General features: G+C 35.2%; 1 protein-coding gene across 1 annotated transcript in view; it reads right to left on the reverse strand.

The window, feature by feature from the left end:
* LOC135086527 (glutamate receptor 1-like) overlaps nt 1–24,869 on the reverse strand; it is a 195,187-nt gene that overhangs the window by 78,798 nt on the left and 91,520 nt on the right. The window contains exons 3-4 of the mRNA XM_063981262.1: nt 13,150–13,277; nt 9,788–9,917 (exon numbers count right to left, since the gene is read on the reverse strand). Coding sequence (XP_063837332.1) covers nt 9,788–9,917; nt 13,150–13,277 — 258 coding nt within the window. The remainder of the gene's footprint in view (nt 1–9,787; nt 9,918–13,149; nt 13,278–24,869) is intronic.

Genomic DNA, 24,869 nt, shown 5'->3' on the forward strand with positions numbered 1-24,869 from the left:
ATGGATAGCGATTAATCCCAACTTAACAGTTTTATAGCCATAAAAGTTGCGTAAGCGTAACTACCTATTTTTTGAAGAAGTGACTCTGGATTCTTCTACAGACACATTTTCGGGGTAAAAACCTTTCCTTTAATGAAATGAAGTTTAGAACTAGGCTTTTAAATGGTAATAATTTAGCTAGGTATACCTACTCGTGTAAAGTTGTTTAAAGTTTTTAAGTCTTAGGTACGTATGTGTTAGAATCAGAGTTCAAATTTTATAGCGATTCATTTAGAGTAGGTACCTACTTTTTCATACATAAAAAAATATCGGGTAATTTTTATTACTCAAAATAACTAGGTATTGACATTTATTTTTAAAGATTATTTCTTTGAAACGGTGGCCGTAACCCCGGTTAGCGGTTAAAAAAAGCTATTACGTTTCTGAATGAAAAAGTATACATGTACCTACTTATGTATATTTTTTCCGTAAACTTTGGATTTGAGCCTGTATTCAATTTCATTTAACGTTCAGCGGGTTCAAAGGGAGTCCGGGTACGGGTCATTTTTCGTCATAACTTTCCATGAATGCAATTTAAATTTTCTGGAAAAATATAGGATATGATGAGACCTTTCTTTTGATAATGTATCTCGTGAAAACAATTGATTCGTGACTGTTTTAACGTTTCATAGTAAAGTATAAAAATATCGGAGTAAAATAAAAATCGCTGTAAGATTTATAGTATAAATAATATGCAGAAGTTCTGATTCTTCATTACACGAAACACCAACTCTCTCAGAGCTCTCTAGAGCGGAGGGTGGTAGAAAGTTTAATCAAACAGAAAATTGACACCCGTGCCATGCGGGATAAGCAAATTCTAATGAAGTGGTGTGGAGTTATAAAGTTGGCTACTTTCTTTCACGTTTGACCCGCAAGCGCCTGCGATACGATTACAAAAGCATTTACCCGGGTGAGTCGAGACGCAGGGTTGTTTTATTCAGAGTAAATCCTTCCTATTCTGTAGCGACAATGCGGAGAATCTCATGGTATTGTGCCAGTATCGAGTGAGACGATTAGGGCGATACCGTAACATAACGCGACGCTCCTGTAATCTATTGCGCCAGAATACACTTGCTTACTATATGAATATATTTTGGTAAGCGAAAATAAGTAAGCATACTAAGGCTAAGTTGCACCACCTAATTTTGACCGTACCTATGACGATAACCGGTGTTTTTTGTATGGAGTTTGACAGATTTTTGACGTTTGTCAAAGTTAAAATAAGATGGTGCAACCCAGTCTAACTTATCTATCTTCCAACAATGTTAAAAATAAATTTTCAATCGCTAATTTTGCGAGTTAAAAAGCTTTTATGAAACGTAAATCGATTAAAAATAACGTGTTTACAACCACGCATTAAACTCTCGGTTGTAATATTATTATGTAATTTCAATAAGTCTATGGAAGATAAAAAAAACAACAAAACTTGAATGAAACAATAAATGCGAAACGTTTTCCAGAACATTGTTTTTCCTGTAAAAACAAATAGCAACTATTAGAAGAAGGGAAATGTAAAGAGCATACAATAAAATAGCAAGAGGCATCGAGCTTGAATATTCCGTTATTGCTTCCTGAGCGCATTGTTCTATCCAGACTTCGCTGCTTTACATTTGTGTATAGGAAATGACTGACTGCGATTTAGTCTAATTATTGTATCAGAACAAAGGGCGCAATTAAAAAGGCACCGTTGGCTGTAAAACCTAAACTAGCAGAATTAACGTTTTTAGGATCACAATGAATTTCGTCGACTTGACTCAAGCGGCTCTATTTTGTATTTACTTGCTTGGAAAGTTAAGGTTGTCTACGTGCAGACTATTTATTCGAATTATGTATCCTAATTTATCTATATTAACGATTCGTTTTTGAAGAGTGTATCTAGTTATAATGCAAACGGTATTTAAAACGGAGTGTTACATTTGAAAGAAGAAAAATTCTTTTTTTTTTCACATTTTCAAAAATCTGACAGTAAAGTCAAACCATTATGTGTGAAACTCGGGCGCGTTCCAAAACTGCACGACTGCAGGTTCAAGAAATATTAAAATCTATGAGGCTCACTCATTTACAAGTGCTAACGATCGGTTCTACCGGCGGGCACTGTAATCTACCTAACCGATAATGATGACGCGACAGTAAACGATGATCTTGCGAATCCGTTGCTGGCGAATATTAAAATCAAAGGAGGATTTTAACGCTGTAAATCCTTCTATCTATCCTCTAAAGGTATGACATATAGGGTGATTTTGAGATGGGGCTGTATGGGCAAGGAGCTTAGCCATTGAAAAAGAAAACAAACACAGCTTTCCATTAAAGTTGAGATTTTTTCTCAACTGTTGTCTGTTTATGTCAAAAATCATATCACGTCTCTACCAGACCAAATGGGATTGAAATAAAACTTATTACAAAATGCCTTTCTAAGTGGCCTTGTTTTTTAATGACTGCACAATGTTTTCCAAGATCTGTGTTAGTTCTAAATAATCAAAAGTTTGGGAAAATATTTTAAAACTGTCTCTTTAGCTACAACAGTTAAATAAATTACTTTTATTATGAACTCCATCACCAAAAAAACATCCTGTATATCTGTTGAGGTTGCTTTAATACAAATTAAGAAATACTCCGCGTCAGACCTCGGATTAACGCCGGTGTACTTATTGAGGAAGCTTTCGATATAAAAATATTTTCAGTACCTTATTTTTACGTTCGGCCCAAGACGTCTTTTACGTGCCAGCTTGACTCAATCACACTTTAGAGAAACTAAAAAAGTTTTGATAAAATAGGCTACCTTCATGGCAGAAAGGGGCTATTACCTTTGTAACAGGTTTTTTCAAGATGATATTTTTGTTGGGACAGTACTTGGTTATTCTTATGTATTTGGTGTGAAAGGAACGTAGGCAGTATATACGTAAAAAGGGTCAAGAAATTAATATTTAAGTGTTATTATATCTTAGGCATATTTGAGGTTTTTTTACTCAGATGGGGAATTTGACCGCAATCTTACCTGATGTTATATTATTTTCGTCAGCGATTAATACTGTATTTTTTTTTATGCAAGACATGGCAGCTATTTGACCGCAATCGCACCTGGTGTTAAGTGAGATGCAGTCTAGAAAGATGCAATGTTACCTATGTGGAAAACAATCTATTCATGCTTGTCTCTAAAAGAAATAGGTCGTTTATTTTAATAATAAATGTGTGACAGTCTGCTATATTTTTGTGTTACACTACAATGAAAAGCAAGAACATTTAGGCAACGATGAGGTAAGTCACGCGATTTTACTTTTCTCTTTTATTTTCACAACTATACCAAGTACAAGTCCGTCTGTAATTTGATAAAATAAAATGCATTACGTAACATTCTAAAAACAACAATTTATTTAAATTCTCATTCTATGTTTCTTTGTGTATTGATGACATGACATCAGACAATACATTTTGTTGCAGAAGAGCATCTACCCGTATTACTACATAAGATGCCACAGCTTAATGTGGCGTTGACTATACAAAAACGATCCTATCCACGATAAACCTTAACAATCATAAGCGATACTATACTGTCACTTGAGCTGGTATTTAAAATAGTGCTTTTTACAAGATTAACTTCTCTGCGACAATCCCTGATGAGGGATGGATAATCAGGAACATTCTGTGTTCTCTTCAATTCATCTCCATTCTCTATTTTAGTTTCTGCAGACGTCTTGTAAAAATAATCCCTTGTTTTATTTGTAGCCGTTTCTATTAGGGTTCCCGAAAGACAGTGCAAACTAAAATCATTATGGTTACGTAACTTTTTTTTCCCATTTAATACCTACGTTATATTATAACTTTAAGGCTGGGATGCACCATCTTACTTTAACTTTGACAAACGTCAAAGATCTGTTAAATTCCATACATAAAACACCGGTTATCGTTATAGTTACGGTCATAGTTAAGTGGTGCAACTCAGCCTAAGAGTCTCTTTCACGATCTCCGAGTAAAGTTTTAAGTAGTAGTAAGATTAACACTATTTAGAAAGTTCTTAGTACTCAGATATGGTGGTGAACGAGTCCCTAAAAGGCCAAATTAACCAGAGCTTTTGCTATTGGTTGTGTGTAAAATTGATTAATATCTTTATAGATACGCCATACATATTTGAATACTCGTACCTATAGAAACGTCGTATTTATTGAGCACGAGTATTGGCGCCTGCTCATCATAACGTTTTCCATAGCGGAATTCGCACCTGAAACCGCAGCTGGTGTTGCGTATTACCCGTCTGGTATGCGAACCACCACGCCATCACGAAAACGCGAAATTGTCGAAACACCATTGTGTATTGTCGCTTTGACAAAATTGTTGAATTTTCAACTTATTTAATTTGTAATTACGAGTATTTCTCTGAAATTGACGTATTTTTAGAGCTCGTCATTTAACCTTTAGCTACTGAGGTGGATTTAATTTCACGTAAACACTGACGTGGGGGCCTGAGAGGCCCGTACATATGTGTGCTTATATTTCAAAATAAATAATCTTTTTAGGGTTTTATCTTTAATAATTATTAAAAGTGGTTATATTTAAATACATTAAAACGATTTTTATGTAAATTATTTGTTAATAAGTACGTATTATTTCAATTTTTAGAAAACATGTAACATTTTTTGGCAAAAATCTCATGAAATCATGATTCACAAATCTTTGAAATTGCGCGTGCAATCAGGTGCACAGTTGTTGACAGCCTCGGCGCAATGAAACTCGAAGGTACTAAAAGATTCGCGTGTGTCGTGCACGTGGGAGAGGAGAAATTCTACAATTTGACTTTTTCAGGGCCTGAGAGGCCCCCACGTCAGTAGTTAAAGGTTAATTCAACTGTTAGGACTCGTTCCCACGCTTATTAAAACACTACTTAACGGGATCCTGCAAAAAACGGGATCTCAGTTGGACATCCTGAATTCCGTTTTCTTGTAACTATTTATAAAATAATCTTAGATTTATATTCAGTTGTTCAAATTGTTGCATCATTATAAAAAGAACCTTATGCGACTCACACTTGATTGTTTTTAGAGCACTCACTATGCTCTAAATGTCTGCTCTTTTTATATCTACCTTACTTAACATCTGCATCAAGTCCGGAATCCTCGACTCAGGGCTGCTTGCTATGACATCCGCACTTACTTTTTATTCGTTTCTGTATCATTTTTATTTTCCTTCAGATAGCTTGTGGACTTTTGTGTTGGTAAAGCTTTACTTTAAACACCCTTTCTTAACAAGGCTTGACTTTATTTATTTTTTGTTGTGAGCCTTAATTACGAAATTTTACTTGAAGCTTGTTCTTTTATCGTGTGGGTTACATTTGTTAGTTTCATGCGGATTTTTGGCGAATGTTAAGCGCAATTTCAAGTATTTATTTTTTTAAATATTAGACTGTTAAAGAAGGCATCGTTGTTAATTTGCAGGTACAATGATTTACCAATGAATACAATAAAAAATACCTGATTCCACCAATTAAAAGTAGTAGGTAATTATCTTATCTGAAGTAGACGAAGTAAAACAAAAGTACACCCACACCTAAATGTGATAAAAATTTAGTTCAGTCAATATAATCGTATTACAGATCTCAAATATATTTAATTAAACAGTCAGAGCCCAAACACCCGAAGTGTCAACGTCCTAACATAAATAAACTTCCTTTGATTACGTAGTAAAATTCATCAATTTTATCTCAGAGATAAGTTCGGGTACAACGAATCAAGAACATGAAAGTGAATATCGGTAATGTAACAAACATTATAGTTTTAAATTTCAGAAACATCCGCATATATACAAATAGTTATGTGTAACGGAGTTCGCAACCACGTTTTGTATGTAAATGGGCTTTTCCGTTTGCAAAGTGCTCTTTTCTCCGAGGTGATCCTATGACTGGGACGCAGGATGAATTTTATGTCGCATTGGTGTCGTTTTGATGCCGAACGTAACTTGCAAAAACGTTTCGTGTAAATATTGTACAAACAAAATCAAAATCAAAATCAAAATCAAAAAAATATTTATTCAGTTTAGACCACAAGTGGCACTTATGAACGTCAATAGAAAATAATAAAAAAAGAAAAGGTAGCCCTTATGGGGCACTTTACATGTCTCCTTATCTTTTGGGCCCTACCAGCGCTTCGAGACAAACATATGGCAAGTGCTGAGAAGAAACGCCGGAACAAACTCAGTCACCACTTATTGCCAGGAATTATCTAACGGTAAGAATAGTCAAATTTAAGTACATCAAATATGTGCAGACTGAACTGACCACGCATCCTTGTCATCAATATAGTCTCGAACCTTGTAGTACCCTTTGGACATAAGGGTATTTTTTATATGTATCTTAAATTTGTTTATTGGCAATTCGACAAGGTTGTGTGGTATTTTGTTAAATATGGTAATACATTTCCCCAAGAATGAATTACCTATCTTATGCAACCTAAATGATGGAACAGCAAGTTTATTCTTATGTCTCGTGTTAAATGAGTGGACGTCACTTTTCTTAGTAAATAAATGTATATGTTTACGGACATACATAATGTTATCAAATATGTATTGCGAAGCCACAGTCAATATATTGATTTCTTTAAAAACTTCTCTAAGCGAGTCACGTGGTTTAAGACCGTATATTGCCCGAACAGCTCTTTTCTGTAAAATGAAAATTGATTCTATGTCTGCTGCTGAGCTCCACAGTAAAAGACCATAAGACATAATACTATGAAAATAACTAAAATATACAAGCCTTGCTGTTTCAACATCAGTCAAGTTTCTGATCTTTCTCACCGCAAAGGCAGCTGAACTAAGTCTTCCCGCCAAGGCAGCAATATGGGGGCCCCATTGTAATTTACAGTCTAGGGTAATACCTAGAAAGACAGTAGAGTTTATCAGTTCAATGCGTTCATTATTTACTGTAATATTAGTATTAACTTGTTTGACATTAGGCATAGTGAATTTTAAACATTTAGTTTTTTTTGCGTTTAATAGCAAATTATTAGTTGTAAACCAGTCTAATACTTTGGAAAGAGCATTATTCACGTCGTCAAATATTTCCTGACGCCTGTCAGTTTTAAAAATTAAAGAAGTGTCATCAGCAAATAATACTATCTCACAAAGGTCCTTTGAATAAAAAGGTAGATCATTTATATAAATCAGAAAGAGCAATGGTCCCAGTATTGAGCCTTGGGGCACTCCCATTTTTAGGGGGGCGCCCGAAGAGTTAGTTCCGTGAATATTTACTTTTTGTAATCTGTCTGAGAGGTAAGAGTGTAATAGGCTTAAGGCCTTGCCTGATACGCCATAATGTTCTAGCTTAAATAACAGAGTTTGATGATCAACACAGTCAAACGCCTTCGATAAGTCACAAAATACACCAATAGCATCCTTTTTCTCCTGCCAAGCATCGAAAATGTGTTTGATAAGAGCAACCCCTGCATCGGTCGTACTTTTCCCTTTTGTGAACCCATATTGTTTTTCATGAAACAGTTTATTTAAGTTAAAATGAGACAGTAGTTGATTGAAAATAATTTTTTCAAATATTTTACTGAGCGCAGGTAGTATCGATATAGGTCTAAAGTTGGATGGGTCACTTTTGTCTCCTGCTTTAAATAATGGTATGATTTTACTATGTTTCATCAGGGTAGGGAACTGACCTTCGTTAATACATTCATTAAAGATATGAGCTAAATGGGGAGCTATAAGAGGAATGATGGGTTTTATTATGTCTGTTGATATGCCCCATATATCCTCTGTCTTTCCACAGAAACAAACCATTCGACTGAAAAAAACGGGGTTTTTAAACTCAAAACAACTCACCCGAACAACTACATAGTTTGAAAACAATACGTGATACGGTGACAACGCAATCAATTTGCCCAGTGCGAAGTAGCCCAATATTAAAAGGAGGTAAAAATGTTTGTAAGAGGATTACCTTACGAACATTTTACCCGTTTTCAGAGTTTACACTGGAAATGCTAACGGAATTCAAAAACATTTCACCAATCGACAGCAACACTTCTCTAATACCATATTGATGTGTGATCGATCAATATATTGGAGGAGTTGATGTACTATTACTAATAACACAAATTATTTATTTTCACCTCCTTGTTAGTTAGGAGGAAGTATGGTCATTATTTATCGTCTCCGATTGTTTTTTTTGTCCTTTTTATTCTTAATACTGTTCTTAACACTTACTTCCTGACTGAAACGATTGATTAACATCTACAAACTCAATCAATTTATAATGGATTGTTAGACGTATACCATAATCATAAGGATATGAGTATTTAGAAAAGGAGTAAAAATTATAATCAATACAACCTATGCCTACTTCAGTTAAATGTTACTTTGGTTTACTAAAATAATTGTATGTGTGCAGTTTCTATTGAAATCATAAAGCTCATAGTAGCAGTCCTGTCTTGTAACTGACCGACTCTACCTACTATTATTTATTTCCTTTTTTTTAGACGTTGTCTGATTTTCACGGAACAAATTTCAAAATTCTGATTCGTTGCTTACTTTATAGTAAAGTCTGCTGTTATTTTCTTCGAAATATGTACAAGAGATAAAAGAAGTATTTCAAGAATACTTAACTGTAAAAGAGATGAAGGAATGCTGATGGAAAATTGTTGCTGATATCAGATTACCACTTACTGTAATTTAAAAGGGTGCATCATAGTTGCTCAGTTAGAATAGCTTTTAAGATCAGAAAAACGTCGAAGCTTCTTCTTGTTTAAATAGTATTCTTTTTTACCTTTACCTGTAGCATTTCCCGGAGATTCTTGCAAAAGAGAAAATCTGGGAAACATCTCGTTTAGAATACTTACCTACCTTTTTGTCAGACCAGTCGATAGTAGCTTTTGTCGTGTCAGTGTAATTTTATTACAATTTGTTATGTGGCTTACTAACAAAATATTAGTGGAAACCCGCAGTCAAGTCGGTTAGGAAGAAAATTGTGACATAAGTTTGCTTCCATGATAAAATGATTTTGTTGATCAAATAGTACCATTCACGGTTGTTATAGAACTTGCGTAACTCTGAAAACTTAACGTGTATATTCCGGGTAATTTCCAAAGTCCGAACAAAGGAAATGACGGAATCTATTGATGATTGATTTATAGGGCTTCAATCACTTAAATAGATTTTCCGAACACACACACCTACCATATGAATGAATATAAGAGCATGTGTTATCAAGTACATAATAATATTATGTTATTCAAAGACACGAAGCATTAGAATCGTATTAATTACGAGAATGTAGGTACATCAAAGTAAAATTAAAAGAAAGCACAGACAAGATAATATCAATAAATAAAGGTTATTGTGGATTGCTTTGACCGGCAGCGCGCACTGGCCACCGAGGATACATACTTTTTTTTATCTATGGTCGAGCGTTTTTTTCTTTTTCCTTTCACACGGTTTCCGCATTCGAATTATGATAAATGATTTTAAATGCGTGTATTTCATACGAGAATGAAGATTATTTCTGTAAAACAGATTTTGCTCGAATAACAAACCATATTGATTTGTTCTCACGCGTGCATTAAATTTGTATTCATCAATTTTGAAACTACATTGTAGTTAAGCAATGAAACATGAAAATGATTTAGTATCGTAAATTAAAATTGTGCTAACAGACAAGTTTTGTAATATTATTTTGTCTATTTAGTGAGAAGTTGTAATTGGCATTATTATTTTAAGCCACCACGTTTCCTCAAAAGTGCAAAATTAAAGAAATATGTATACTTACCATCATGAGAATCATAAATGTAGATGACGTTTTTCCATCCGTAGAAGGTAATGGTGTCTATGACCGCTCGGTGGTAGTCAGGCCGCATGCTCACTGCGTAGTCGATTAATCCCGATGTCGGCGGAATCACCTAGAGACAAAAAACTAATTTTATATCTGTTGGCGACAACAACCTTTTCATGATTATTTTAAATGTGTGATAATGACATTTTCAACCAGTGTTCATCCCGGTTACAACATTTTTTAATAAGGCATTTTATGACTTTTTTATTTTTGTTGTTTTATAAAAAGTTTTCTTTTGACGTTTGTGAAAAAACTTGAATCAACAGTTTTCTTGCGTTTACAAAATAGGAACAATAAACAGTGTCTAAGTGTATCTGCAACAATATCAACTTAAAAACCATAGATGTAGGAGATCCACCGAGTGACCCCACTATTAAAATGGGCCCACGGTCCAAGTCTCTCGAATCTCGGATTGATTTTATTTATTTAATTATTTATTTTTACGGCAACTGGTGGACCCGTTAATATGCCAAACTGATGGTAAACCTTAATGTAATTTTTAGCGACCGTCCGCGTCCGCGTTCTCTCACTGAGTAGTCTCGTTAGAATTAATTTCATCTAATTTTTGCCGGTTTATGGCATAGGTTGTCGCTGTTTTTGTGGTGTACAATAAAGTATATTATCCCTGTTCATCTAGGGCTCTGGGCATTAACTTTGACTTTATTCTTGTTGGTACGCGCCCTTGGTAAACCTAAAAGTTGTTTCTTGTTGTTATGAAAATGTTATAGTAAATTTTAATCCATCTTAAACGCTAAAAATAAATTGAGCTTTAAAACTCTTTAGATATTATAATAATTATTATTTAAATACGCATTTACATTCGAACAAATACTTTGTTTGCTGACGAAACATTCAGTAACTATTGTGTGAGTACCGTGAATTCGTACAACATGTAGGGCTTAGATAAATTTAATTTGTGTTGGATAATTCGAGCTGTTTCACTGTAAGTACAAAGTAGCATTAAATATATTACTATTTCCATTCTCCACCACGCGTGTTTTGTAGCCCAATTGCATGAGTTATATTTATTAATACCAATTTCTATATGGATTTTAAGCAGTATTATTAAGTACTTAACGAGTACGTGATAATTGTTCAAACCAGCATCGAATATACGAGGCTTATTTCCAGTTTTCAGTAAAGTGCTTTTATAGTCAGTGGTGGGTTCAATGTTTTTGTAATAAATTCATTAAAATTGTTAAGTGTTTTACTGTATCAAAGGGCATTTAAGTGTCATCAGCAACGGTGGTAAGAGTATGTTTTAACAGTGTTATGGATGGTTGTTATTTATTGTTCACGCCAACGTGAAAGCTTCAACTAAAAGGTTCATTAATTGGCTTTTATTGATACCGGAATCATGTAGAGAAAAGTAACTGGTAAAGCGGAATTATTAAATGATTTTATAACATGGACATCACTTAGTCGGTGGCCTGAACATTTTTCTATCTACATGATCCTACTTAATAATACACAGTTTGCACACATACAATATTTTTAGGACTTCTTATTTAGACTTATAATCTATACACACAATATGTGTGGACTTCATTTTCTATGCATAACATCAGAATCGCGATAAAATGAAACCTAATTTAATTATTATTAATTATTTATTTAAATATCATTACTCGTTTTTGTTTGTAGCAAATGAGAATATTGTGTAATACTATTACCAGAAATGAAACAGCGGAATATTAGTTTCGTTCGTAAAATCATTTTATTAAGCTGCTTTCAATATTGATTTCAAACATCCGAAGTGAGTTTTCAAAGGCAACTAAGTAAAGCAATTAGTGTTTTAATAATGTCCTGCAAAATGCAATGCAAACTGTATTTCTAGTAAACAAATTAACACTTCGCTACATTCTGTCAGTCGATTCGAAAACTATAAAGAAATTAACGAACGTTACATTGTCCAGAGTCTGAGGCACTGGTTCTCCGGCCCGAACAGTTCGCTTAACATTTTGGTATTAGTTACGTAAGGTAGAAAAGCCGTTCTAGTCGACTCATTTTCAGCCAATTACTCTTTCTATTTGACCGCTCTGTATCTTTTGCGAGAGCTTTTGTAGAAATCCGGGACCTTTCTTATTTCATTCCACAATTAGAAGCTGTCTTCCTTTCAATTAAAAGCTTTACGCTTTTACTTCTGGCAACGTTGCGACAACGATAGACATTCAAAATGCCCGGAGCTGGTGTTTTTGTTTTGAAATCAAAATGGCAGCATTTGTTTACTCAGTTGCGACTGTAAATAAAGAGTTGCTCCTCGCTGCCCTAACTAAGAAGACAATATTAAAATATTAAAACAAATGTAGTTAGGTTTACAAATATTATTTGTTTGGCTAGAGATACAGGGTAAATTAACTAAAAGTAATTTAAATATTTCAGGCTTGTTTAATATGGTATTTTATCACGAGTATGTGCGCAGAGGACACACATTTTCTGCGTAGACATTTTCCGTATTTCCAATAGGTTATGGGCCCAGGAAATAAATAAATTGGGAATATTGGGATAGTGAGTGTAATTTTACCACACGTCACATGTGCTACGAGTAAGTTGTTTTGCGTGTGTCAAACAATTACAAGGAAAGAACACAAACAATATGGATGTCACAAAAATAAAAAAAAATCTAGAGCCTTTTGATAGTGAATAATATAGAGTTACCTACATTACGACGGCGTTATTACTGATTGAGAGTTGCTTAAATTTTGAGGTTGAGAGCCATCTGCGCTCTATTGCCCGGTGAAGCTGAGAAAGCCGCACACGGCTATTAGCACAGTCAGTCCCAAAAAAACTGCGATTGAGACTCTACCGATGACAATTTAACACTAGCTTTTGTGAAGACAAGGATTTTAGATCATGAGGCGAAATTGAGAACGAGAGCTGTGACACAAGTTTGAAAGTACTGCAAATGGAGAACAGAAACGAAATCGTAAACTTTATTGTAGGTTATATTTTTATTGGAAATAGATTTATCTGAGTACCTACACACACGTTCATGGTTTTTTCTTGTTGTGTTTATTTCTTTCGATTCGTTAATTTTCTTTAAATCAAACAATCAGTTAACAGTGTCTTTATTTACAATAAACAGATTTTTTTTTTAAACTAAGGCAAACTTAACTCTAAACAAAATAAAAATATAAACAATCAGTTTAAACCATAAATTTTTACTAAAGAGTACTAATTTATAGTTGTTTCATTTGTAAAATAAAAAAGTATCTATCAAGTATGTTAGTTTATGGGTCTTGTAAGAAAGTGATTAAGAAAAATGTTTACTTTTTGAATGAATGAATTGTAATACTTGCCTTCTCAGGAAACCATGGGGTGACGAAGGGCATCTGGAAGGTATTGGTGTACGAGTGGAGCGTGTCGAAAGAATCCGGCGTGACTGCTCCCAACATGGCGATTACACCCCGCGCGAATTGGTTGCATACTGTGAACAAAATGAGTTAGGTGAGAATCAAATTTCAAGTAAATTGTTATGTACGACATCAAATTGGTACCTACGTCATTATCTTGGCACGAGGCAAGCAAAAATAGGTAGTACAGTGTCCTACGGATATGGGAAGGAGAGTACATTTTAGACAGAAAATTTTAATTATAAGTGACTTTAATATTCAATTTCTAGCATTATAGGTTTTTGTTTTAATCTATACTAATATTATAAAGCTGAAGAGTTTGTTTGCTTGAACACGCTAATCTCAGGAGCAAGTAGTTCCAGACGATTTGAAAAAATATTTTGTCGATTTATCTAAGAAGACTTTAGGCTATAACATAAAATTTATAACATCACCCTACAGCCGATAGGGGCGGAGCAGTAAAGAAACAATTCAGCAATGAATAACGGAATACTTAATTTTATTTTAGTATTTTAATCGTAATGTAAAATTATGTAAACTAATTAATTTTATAATTTATCAATATCAATTATTACTAACTATTGTAGAATATTTAGTAATGTACCTACGATACAAGATTTGCAACACCCTTACAGGGTCATAAGTTGAGACTAAGTTTAAGATCACCACCTAGGTACACTTATGAAGCAATAAATAAATGATTATTATGATTATTAACGTATAAGAAAAGCTATAACAATTTGAACAATGCAACTACCAAGATACGTTTATAAAGTTAATGTTATTCGTCTTATTACGAGTACCTACATGAGATTTTAAAGCAGAGAAAGAAAGTAGAACTACTACATAATAACTTGATTAGTATGTAGGCTATGATAATATTGTATCAAGAGGAAAAAAGCACTTAGTCATAAAAGCCATTATTGAATCGCGTTTTAAACTGAATGTAAAATGTTTTTTGTTGTACGAGTAAAATGCCCAGTAAGTAACAAATTAGTAACATTTTTAAAATCCGTAAATGCACTCTTGTCCATTCGAATATGAAATAAACTTTTCCTCCTTGAATGAAAAGTCCAATCTACATTATTTAAAGTACATCCATGCTTGCGGTTTGGTCGAGGCCAGTGGATACGCCCGGTAGCCACTGAGATAGATACATACAATTCAATTTCAGGATGATGTACTGGTGAACTCTCATATATTTGTAATATTGTTAGTAGCAAATATTATTTGATATGATTGTAAACTCTTCCGTTACATAATAATATTATAAATGGCATCGGAAAGCTGCTCTCCCGCAACACAATAATTGGTATCGGAAAGCTGTAATGCTTTGAACAGGAAACGAATTTTCAAAAGGCAATCTGTTAGAATACAAAGATACAATTTAATCATGTAAATATGAAAAAAGTCGTATGTCGTATTTTGTTTATGTGGAAAAATTCCGCAGTTCTAAAGATAATTTGTAGGAACGGTGAAAATTTTGGTGCCACATATCGATAGAGGCTGTCGTGCGTGATATTTTGAATATTACAAGCGATTAATTTTTTTGTACACCCACACACACCACACAAGTTTGTAGTTAGTTATCAAAACCGCCATATGAAGAGTTTGTTCCTAACTCACTACCTAAGGCTGTTTCCGTATTTTTAAAGCTCTTAGTTCGCTCGCACGAGCGACAGCGACAAATAAGACTTGAAAATACGAAAACGGCGCAAGAAAATGCTGTAATATAGAATGTCTTCATCATTCCAGGTTATATTGACTCAAGAAAATAAAATGCAAGTATTTATTCACCTCCATTAGAATATCAAATGAGAATTCAGTTAATTTAAGTCATCCAATACTTTAATGAACAGTTGTACAAAATGAAAATCCATTCGCAAACACCGTTAACTATGAAATCAAATCATCAGTATGAAGTTACTTCTAAAACGTAAACAACTGTAATTACTTTTGAATGTTAACGCTTCTGAATGTTAATTAACGCAAGTTGACTTGAAGTGAGTATTAAATTCGAGGGTATCTAACACATTGCCTTAATTTGGCTTGCAACCGCACTAATTAAACTAGACTTACGGAAAACTTTTCAAGATAGATCTTTCAATCCAATCCTTTTTGATCTACCGCTTATTTAAAGTTCAACGTGTAACTTTTACTACAAATTTTATGGCGTTAATGAACTCATTTCTTAAGAAGTTATTATAAAATGCCTTTATATTGTCTATGACCTTATTAGGTAGATATTATTCTTTATTATTCAAAACGTTTCGCGTTGCGTTCAAGGCATTTGGTTTAACGATCCGGAACCGTGTTGTTACAAAAATGGATCAAAATTATTCAATGTTATTTGAAATAGAATTCAATTACTCATTTTAATTTTCTTATAATTATAACTAGGCCATATTGTTTTCAAAACGTTTTCTAAGAGATTACTTGATATAATGTAAACAGAATTTTGGCTTTCATTCTCAAGTTAAGTATTCGGGCAAGTTAAACGAAGATAATCCCTGTTCGGGATCTCCGTCAATAACAGTCACTAAACTTTTACCTACCGTGCAAAATAAAAAAACTTGTATTAGATCATCGTATTGTGATTTGGCTGTCATTGAAACTTGAATTGAGATTGAATACTTTAATATGTTTCGAAGAATTTAGTATAAAGAGGTAAAAAGTTTGTTGTTTGATTTTGAATTGTCTTCTGTCAATACCAGAACAGTCACAATAACCTGTATGGCTATGATTAGATTCAATCGTTTTGTCTGTACATTAACGCAAAATATGCTAAGTAGTGTTGTAAAGGTGGTGATATCTACTTTTGGTTCTAAACATTTGATGACTAAAAACTCAGGTGCAGCTACAATAGAACTAAAGCAAACCCAATGAGGAAGAATGAGTTAAGAACCACCCCGTAAGTATAAATCAAACGGGCTGTACCAATACCAGTTCATTACATTATCTCTGCCCCGGTTCCGTATCAGTGTTTGCCTTTACCACTGAATATTCCAGATCGTACAACAGACCTATTTGTATTCTACTCTTGTAATAATCCCAATGACATTATAATCTACATTGCTAATAAACGCACAGAATAGCGAATGGGAAATTGGAACAAAACAATCTTAATTCGTTTCAAGTTTTGACGTTCACAATAATATAACATCGTCGATGGCGCGCAAAAGGCGAATAAAACAACTGTGGCTTAAGTAATTGATTTGCAGACATTAGGTCTGCATACTTAAAAAAAGCTTTATTTAAACATGAGATACAAAAAAGGTTTAATACAATTGTTTCAGGATTATGACGTGTAAGCACTGATATTAAAACTCTATTCTGCCACTTGCTTCTCTAGTTAAGTGGACCAGTGGACCACTGCCGATAAGGTACCACCCAACTACTCACTCAGTCACTGTCGACAGCCACTTTCAAAAGGTTTACAAAGTGTGTATTGCTGTGAGCCAGGCACGGTTTAAAACAATAAGAACTAGCACAGCTCAACTCGTGGACTCGGCAAAACGATTCCTAGTAAATCGGCTTAATTCTTCTATCTCACTTACGCCACCATCATAGTTGAATATGAGACACAATGCCTATATTGGATTGTGTTTGAAAGGAATCTCGTAAACCTATTTTAGATTTATTTACTTGTTGCAGCGACGCAAGTGCAATAGTCATAACAATCATTTTTATATGTAGTGATGTGTAGTTTATACATAAGTTTTGCAATAAATTTTAAATAAAAATAATCTGTTTTGTTTTGTAAATACACCCAAAGTCCATAAACATACTTGCTGCCCTTAAACAAACTTGAATTTTACGAAATTTATGACTAAAGTTGCGCTTCGATCTCATCTACGTGACTTCAATTCTAAGTTAACGACACTAGCTTTGTTCCGTGACTCCGATTGCTTAGTTTTGGTTCGCCGCAAAAGGCCTAAGAGTTATGGTAACTGCGAAAATAACAGGGAAAACGCCGGAGGCATAAATTTTATGCAAACGATAATAATTTTTCAGCCCTATTAAAAAAATATTACGTTATAAGTTCTACTTAACATTATGTAATGATAATCCAGGAGAAATAATATTATTCAGTTTCAGGTACTATCTTTCACAAAAACAGAAACAAACACACACATTTTTTATGATATTAGTTTATGCAGATTAAGGTACTCTCCCTGTAAGTTTAATTCGAGCTTTATCACTTCTCTAAACAAAGTTCTCGGCCGAACACTGGAAAGTCATTAAATCAATCTCTTCATTTTAAGATTGTCATAATTTGAAGGATTTGTCATACTGGATGCGTTCTGCGGTCTGCGGTCTGCGGTCAGGTCAGCTTGAAGCGAACGATGCCCGCATCATGGATGAACAATGTTGGTCAAGGCCATCGGTCAGCGGTCTGGGCAAGACAATCTGTCAGCGGTTATGACAAATTTGCGTTCTTTGCTCGTCACGATCAGACCTACAATCTACATACAAAATGTAAGACCCGACCGCAGACCGCTGAACGCATCCAGTGTGTCAAAATCTTGAATGTTTCGTAACTATAGGTACCTACTGAAACGAAAGCGCTTTGGTAGTAATGGCTCGGAAACTTAATCCCAAAATTGAAAATGGATTTTAACGACAGAGGAAAATATTTTATGAAAATGAAGTTCTTGATTACAATTTTATGTAGTTTTTACTCAGCGATAAAATGATTCCGTGCCAAAATCAAAGTGATTCTCTTTTAACCGTTTTTTTATTTTTTACCATATCCAAGTACACGGTTGTGTACACACATTAGGTACATACAGTTATACACAGTGCAGTGAGTGCTGTCCACAACATTTTTTGGTATCAGTAGTATAGTTACAATGATTAGCCGTGAATAATCACGTAATAAAGGTGCCCCCATCAGCAACGTCCTCGTCGAGAGCCTCGTCCGCAACCGTGCGGGCACAGAAGCTCGAGGCGGAGGTGCAACACCTCCGTCTCATCGAGGAGTTCGATGTGCAAAACGGGAGGAGTTGGCGGTAGTTGAAGCTGAATACGCAATAGAAAAGACGGTAGCTGAAGCTGAATACCAGACACATTTGGCAGTCCTGGAGGCCAAGGATGCTCGCAGCCGCGTTCCAGCCGTGGCCAGCGAACGTAGCGAGAGTGATTGGATGAAAGCAACCGTCCTTAGTCAACAAGGGCAAAATAACAAAGAGACTTTCCGACATGAACCCGACGCGCCTTCACTTGCCGAGGCGGAGGGCACATCGGCGACGTTTCATAATCATGTCCTTACTGTTCAGGGCGCCCCTCCCATCAAATTGCCTTTTATAAGTGTAGAAAATTTGACGAAAATTCATTTTTAGTTTTTTTCTGGCATATCTTTTGTGAAGACAAACAATCTCTTAAATTTATTTATTACCTAGGTCAACAAATTAGCCTGGCCATCCAGCGTGACAATGTGGCTAGCCTTCTGGGCACCTTACCCCAAGGCAGTGATTTAAACGAATATTTTTATTTATAAGGCTTGTAAGTATTTTTTAATTTTAAATTTAATGTAGCTTTAGCTTAGTTAAATAGTTTAGTAATTGTATTATTTACTTAATTTATGTAATATTTTAATAAAGTTGTATATTAATTTTCAGTAAATCTTGAAATAAAGAGATGATTACACTTTTAAAGTGAATTGTTTTTTTTTATATTCCTTATACATATACAATTCTTTGTAATATTCAGACAATATTTAGAAAGGATAGATACTTTGGAATAATTATTTTTTTGTTAAAAGGGAATTAAATAAACTAACGATATTGACTGGCTCTCATTTTGGTCGACCGATCAGCCTGGCTATACAACGTGACAATGCTGCCAGCCTTTTGGGCACCATTCTCGTCTGCGGCGCTAGGGACGATGTATTTTTTAATGTTAAGTAGATTTTAAAGTTTAGATATTAAGTAATTTAATTTCAACAAATATGAAAAAAAAATTGTCGCTCCATTTTGGATGGTGAACATTCTAACGTCTATTGTAAGAAGCCGCGTATAGTAAATAAACAGGAACAGTCTAATTTCATCGCTTTCAACATCTGAGATAGGTACATAATAGGAAGGGTTCGTTCAAAATATTCGTTTGCTATTAACAATTCAATTGTATGCTTGCCGAGTCCCGTTGAGAATATTGAATAGAGAATCATCTTTCCTGCCACGCACGCATTAGTGCTCTCAGTACTTCCAAATATTGTTGAGGGTATTTGTGTTGAAATATGGATGCGGTAATAAAAAAAAGATAATATTGCGTGGTCTGCCCGCAGGGATTGAGCGGCATGCCGATCACGTCTGCGCGGCATCACAGCTCGACTCATACACTCGCAGATACTTTACCCACTCTAAACTGTTAGCGCTTATGAGTTTTACACAAGTTCATAACAGCTTCTTTTTGTTATAGGCTCAAGTTCTGCCCTCTTGCGGAATGTTAACGATACGGTGTTTAAGCCGGGGACGGTATTGTGAAACCTGATACTTATTTGATTGCTAAGCGATACTTAAGGTTACACGAGTAATGCAATTTGAGATAAGCGTAATCCATTGATTTTCTTCTAAATTCGGGATTGTGACGACAATACCAGTAAAGATTCAGCCAAACCAAGGTGTTCAACAGTGGCGATCAGACGTCATGTATAAATTTTAAACGTGTTCATATCAATGCGTCCTTTGATTAGTCGCGGCATTCGGTGTAGGGTTTGCAGGCAGCGGTGGCGATCAGACAGATCAGTGGAAAAAAAATATCAATGAGGTACATGTACATGATTACCCATTATTAAATGATACTTCATTGCGATTATAAATTAATAGAAAAAAAGACCAGGTGTGGGACGAAATAGGAAGGAAACTTGAAAGATGATCAGACTTATTTTTAAAACTATCGCACACAATTTTAGAAACGGATTTTCGACTGTTAGTTCCATTGTAAAAGAAGTGTGCATAGTCATTTGGCAAAAATTACAGCCAATATACCTGCCTGAGCCGACAGAAGAAATCTGGGAAGCCTCTGTAATATAGTTCAAGAATCTTTGGGGGTTTCCAAAATTGCTTGGGCACCATTGATGGCAAACACCTTACCATCGAATTCCCAAAGAACAATGGCTCAGACCACTTTTCAAGTTTAAACATTATAAATTCACTGCGGTCCATGTTGGGGCTCACGGGAAAAACAATGAAGACTGTATTTTTGAAGAATCAGCTGCAGAACGTCGCTTAGAACAGTCCCAGCAAAGATTACCGGGTTGCCAAGAATTACTGCCATGTGTACTGATAGGAGATTAAGGATTTCCTTTAAGCTCATACTTGCGCCTTTTCCCAAATCGGTTATCAAGAGACGACCTCAGATTGACTAAATTATTCGACTCTGTAGACCAAGGAGAGTTGTCGAAAATGCTTTCGGTATACTAGATCAAAAATGGCGATGTTTTTACAGACCTATGTTAGCAAAAAGGTAGAAACTCACGACAATTGTTAAAGCTGCATGCGTTTTGCACAACTATTTAAGATCAAATCGTCAAAACGTATACTATGACAACACTCTGCTGGCACAAATAAATGTACAGCCAAATGCCTTCATGGCAATGCAAAGTATAAGATATTTTAATCTATAAACCATTGTAAAGAAACCTATACTCTTTTTAAATCCATTTCAATAAAATAAAAACTATGACTGCTGCAGCACTTACTTTCCAAAGACAAGAAAGATTTCAATACTAATAAAACGATCGAGACAATATAATAAAGGTTTGAGTTTACGTCTTACAAATACTTTATTGAAATAATTATTTTAGAACAACTTATTTCTGTTGAAATTATTATAGATAGATAGGTAATCTTGTTTTTGCAAACGCAAAAAACAAGAAAAGAAAAATTCACAAAAGGACCGGCGGAATTTATAAGGCAGTCTTATCAGTTGACCTCAAGAGATGTTTCATTGTAGTGATACTTCAATCACAGTTATATCAGTCCAGTCAATATAGGAGTGAATGCTCAGGGAAAGAGAAGATCTCGGACGGCGCCCGGCTTAGTCAAGCGCAAGTCAGGATCTGTGATGTGGGAGGACGGAGTGGAGTCCGCAGAGCAGCCCTACAACAGAGGTTGCAGCTGGAGGAAGTCTACATTCACTTCAGGGGTCGAGAGGAGGACCTCAGACGGCGCGTAAGTGGACGCTGGTCAGGATTCGTGATGTTGGTCAGGATTGCTGGCTGACCTTACAAAACATAATAATAATTAGAGATAACTTGGGGTCCTTTTATAAGGAACTGGCAAAGAGACTCACAGAGGTGACGAAGAGATAAAGACTGGCAGTTATTTTGGTCAACGAATAAGCCTGGCCATGCAATGTGGCAATGCTGCTAGCCTTTTGGCCACCATTTCCGACTGCGGCGCTGGGGGTGATATATTTTTAATTTTGTAAATATTTTGTAATGGCAAGCCTCTGATTTCATTTCCATATCTAGATCCCGTTCTTCTAATAGTGAAAGTTTTATAAAACATGTATAATCAAAAATCAGTGACGGCGACATCAAAGGTGCTGCGCGTATTTTGTTCTCCGACGATCTTATAGCCCCTAACACCCCTGATACCCTCTCGGCCCTTAAAAGCAAACATCCACTTTCAGCAACCACAGTATACCCGGATCAACCAGATCCTACACAGTTGTGCCTTCAGACGACACCAGAAGCGTTATGGGGTGCAATCAATTCCTTTGCGAGTGGTTCTGCGGGCGGCTTGGATGGCCTTACTCCATAGCATCTCAAAGACCTAGTTAGTGCTAACTCTGGCGAAGCCGGTACTATCCTCCTGAAGGAGTTGGTTGCACTGACAAAGGACAATGGGCAAAATGGTACCCGGCTCCAATAGATATGTGTCTAGTATCGTTTGAAAGGTCTTACCAAGATGAACAACTTTTACTATGACCACCAGCCTCAGATCTGGTTGTGTACGAAGATATACATACTTTTTTGCAGAATGGTACCCGGCTCCAATAGTTATGTTTGTAGTGTCATTTGAAAGGTCTTACCAAGACAAACAACATTTACTATGGCCACCAGCCTCAGATCTGGTTGCGTTCGAAGATAAAGATACTTTTTGTGTAACCTAAGTATCATACAGTATGAAGGGGGACGCGCTCGAGGCAGGGCACCGACGAGATGGTCGGACGCGGTGAGGAAGACGGTGGGCTTGAGTTTGCATCGTGCGGTCCACACAGCTTATGACCGCAGTCTGTGGAGGAACACTATCTATGGTCGCGATCCTCATCAGTGAGGGACCGAGGAAGAAGAAGAAGAAGTATCATACGTGTCCATCGTATGGTACTTAGGTTATGCGAGGCAGGAAGGGTTTACTGCTCCAGCATCTTTCCTTAACTCTATAATTATTGATGGGGATAATTGTGAAATAAATATTTTTATTTAAAGAAGTACTACCCCCTTATTAATAAAAAGTTACACCTAGGAAGAGCCTTGGATTAAAATGACATTTCCATACCAAATGACAATTTAAGCCAGAGTTCAACTAGAGTGTAACTGTTATTAATAAAGGGGTTAAAGTTTTATTACTTCTTAAGGGTTTTATTATGGGTTGCTAAAGCGAATAAACCCACAAGACCCAATAAGTCCACCCACAAGATGGACCGACGACCTCATAATGGTAGCGGGAAGACGCTGGATGCAGGCCGCCACCAACCGGCCATTGTGGAAATCATTGGGGGAGGCCTATGTTCAACTGGACGTCCTATGGCTAAAATGATCATGATGATGATGATGAAAGCGAATAAAAGGCTAATAGCTTGGGTAGTTCATCGTAGGCCTATAATCCTTTCCTTTTCAATGCTTCTTTTAGTTATATTAATAGAATGTAGTCATAATACATACTCGTATACATGGATGATTGTGTTATACTTTCATTATAAATAATACTTAGTGGAATTACTGCTTTCAAAACGTGAATTAGAACTGGCCCCATAGCAGACATTTTCCTACATCTAAAGGCCTTTTAAAATATATATTGGTTATGGCTATTGGAGCGGGTACCACTTTCCATACATTTGTGCCCATCATCCTTTGATGATATCTGGTGGCGTCAACCCACAATTCATAAATATTTTATACGGAGCCAATCTCTGTGCCCTTAAAAAAAAGGATGGTGGCATTCGACCCATTGCCGTTGGCTCAACTCTGAGACGACTAGCCGCCAAAATTTGCTGTAGGGCTGTTTCCGATAGCCCAGGAGCTTATTTTGAACCTGTCCAGCTGGGCTTTGTGACATAATTATATTTATTATAATTAATTTCTAAAGTTTAGATATTAAGTAATTTTAAGTTTTTGTTTCTTGTTCGAGTATAAACAGTAGAGTCATCATTCTATGTACACAGCTTTTAATTGAATTTATTTCAATGTATGATAAGTCTACAAAATACAGATAATAATATTAGTAACACAGTATTACTATCTTTATTTTGTATACCTACTCATTTTGTATATTTGTTATCTTTTTAGTAAACTAAGGTAAGCGTTTGTTTAAACGTCTAAAGGCTTGTTACTGAGACATGTCGAAATCAATATTCACTGTGGTTGTTAAGGCGTTTAGTCTTCCATTGAGCTCTCTGGCCTTTGACAAGCAACAGTAGAGTTTGGAGCGAGGAAAGTCGATTATAAATGCTACGATTTCAGTGACATCAAAATTCAAAATACAAAATACCAATATTGTTGAATGCGCCTTTCAATAAGTATTTCTGTAGTTTCAGGTGAATTGGCAAACGGCTTTTTAAGCTGAAGGAAGATGCTTTGGAATGGAACGAAGAACACGGGGAATAAAGAAACTAAAACTTTAGAGCTAATACGGTGTGGCGGTGTACCACATTTTAATATAATATTGTATTTATTTATTTATGTTTAAGATTCTATTGTCTTCTCCCAAGGACAAGATAAAAGATGGACAAAAGACATAGACAAAAGTCATTAATGGTTGCCGAGAATACCAACCAAGATTTAAAATTGATTAGTTGTTTTTGACAGTTCTTAAAACGAAAGACTCGAAATTTTTCAGTTAATGGATGACCAAAAATTATAAAAAAAGGTCAAAAATTTTATCATAATGTAACCATAGATTGTAACCGATTAACTTGCTCAACGCGAATTTCATTCTGAAAGCCTGCGTTTCACTAAAATCTCTCTGAGAAAGTTAGTTGTGCACACAACTACAATTTTTTTTTCGGAAATGAATAAGATTTTGACGTTTTACAATACCTACGTATAACCATCTCTTTTTCTACTTGAAAATAATATCAAAATTATGTGAAACATTTACAATTTCCATTTAAAACCCAGTTCTCCAAAAAAAGTGCTTATGAGTTTTTTAGTGATTTATTACTAGGTACTAGATCATTTCCTAAAGCAAACATAAAATCCATATCGTTAGTGACAAAAATACTTTAACGACTTTCGATAAAACATGATGTGTATTTATAATCATGTTTTACCGAAAATACTAAGCACATTTGAAATAAAGAAATAAATTGAATTGTTTCTACTTTTCATGTGTATCGTATTTGTTTTTTATTTCTTCCAAATATTGTAAGTATTCCATATTTTCCTTTCAAACTTTTCTCATTACAAACAAGTTAGAAATACCTATCTATATCTATAC

Source organism: Ostrinia nubilalis, chromosome Z (genome assembly GCF_963855985.1).
Source record: "Ostrinia nubilalis chromosome Z, ilOstNubi1.1, whole genome shotgun sequence".
Lineage (NCBI taxonomy): Eukaryota > Metazoa > Arthropoda > Insecta > Lepidoptera > Crambidae > Ostrinia > Ostrinia nubilalis.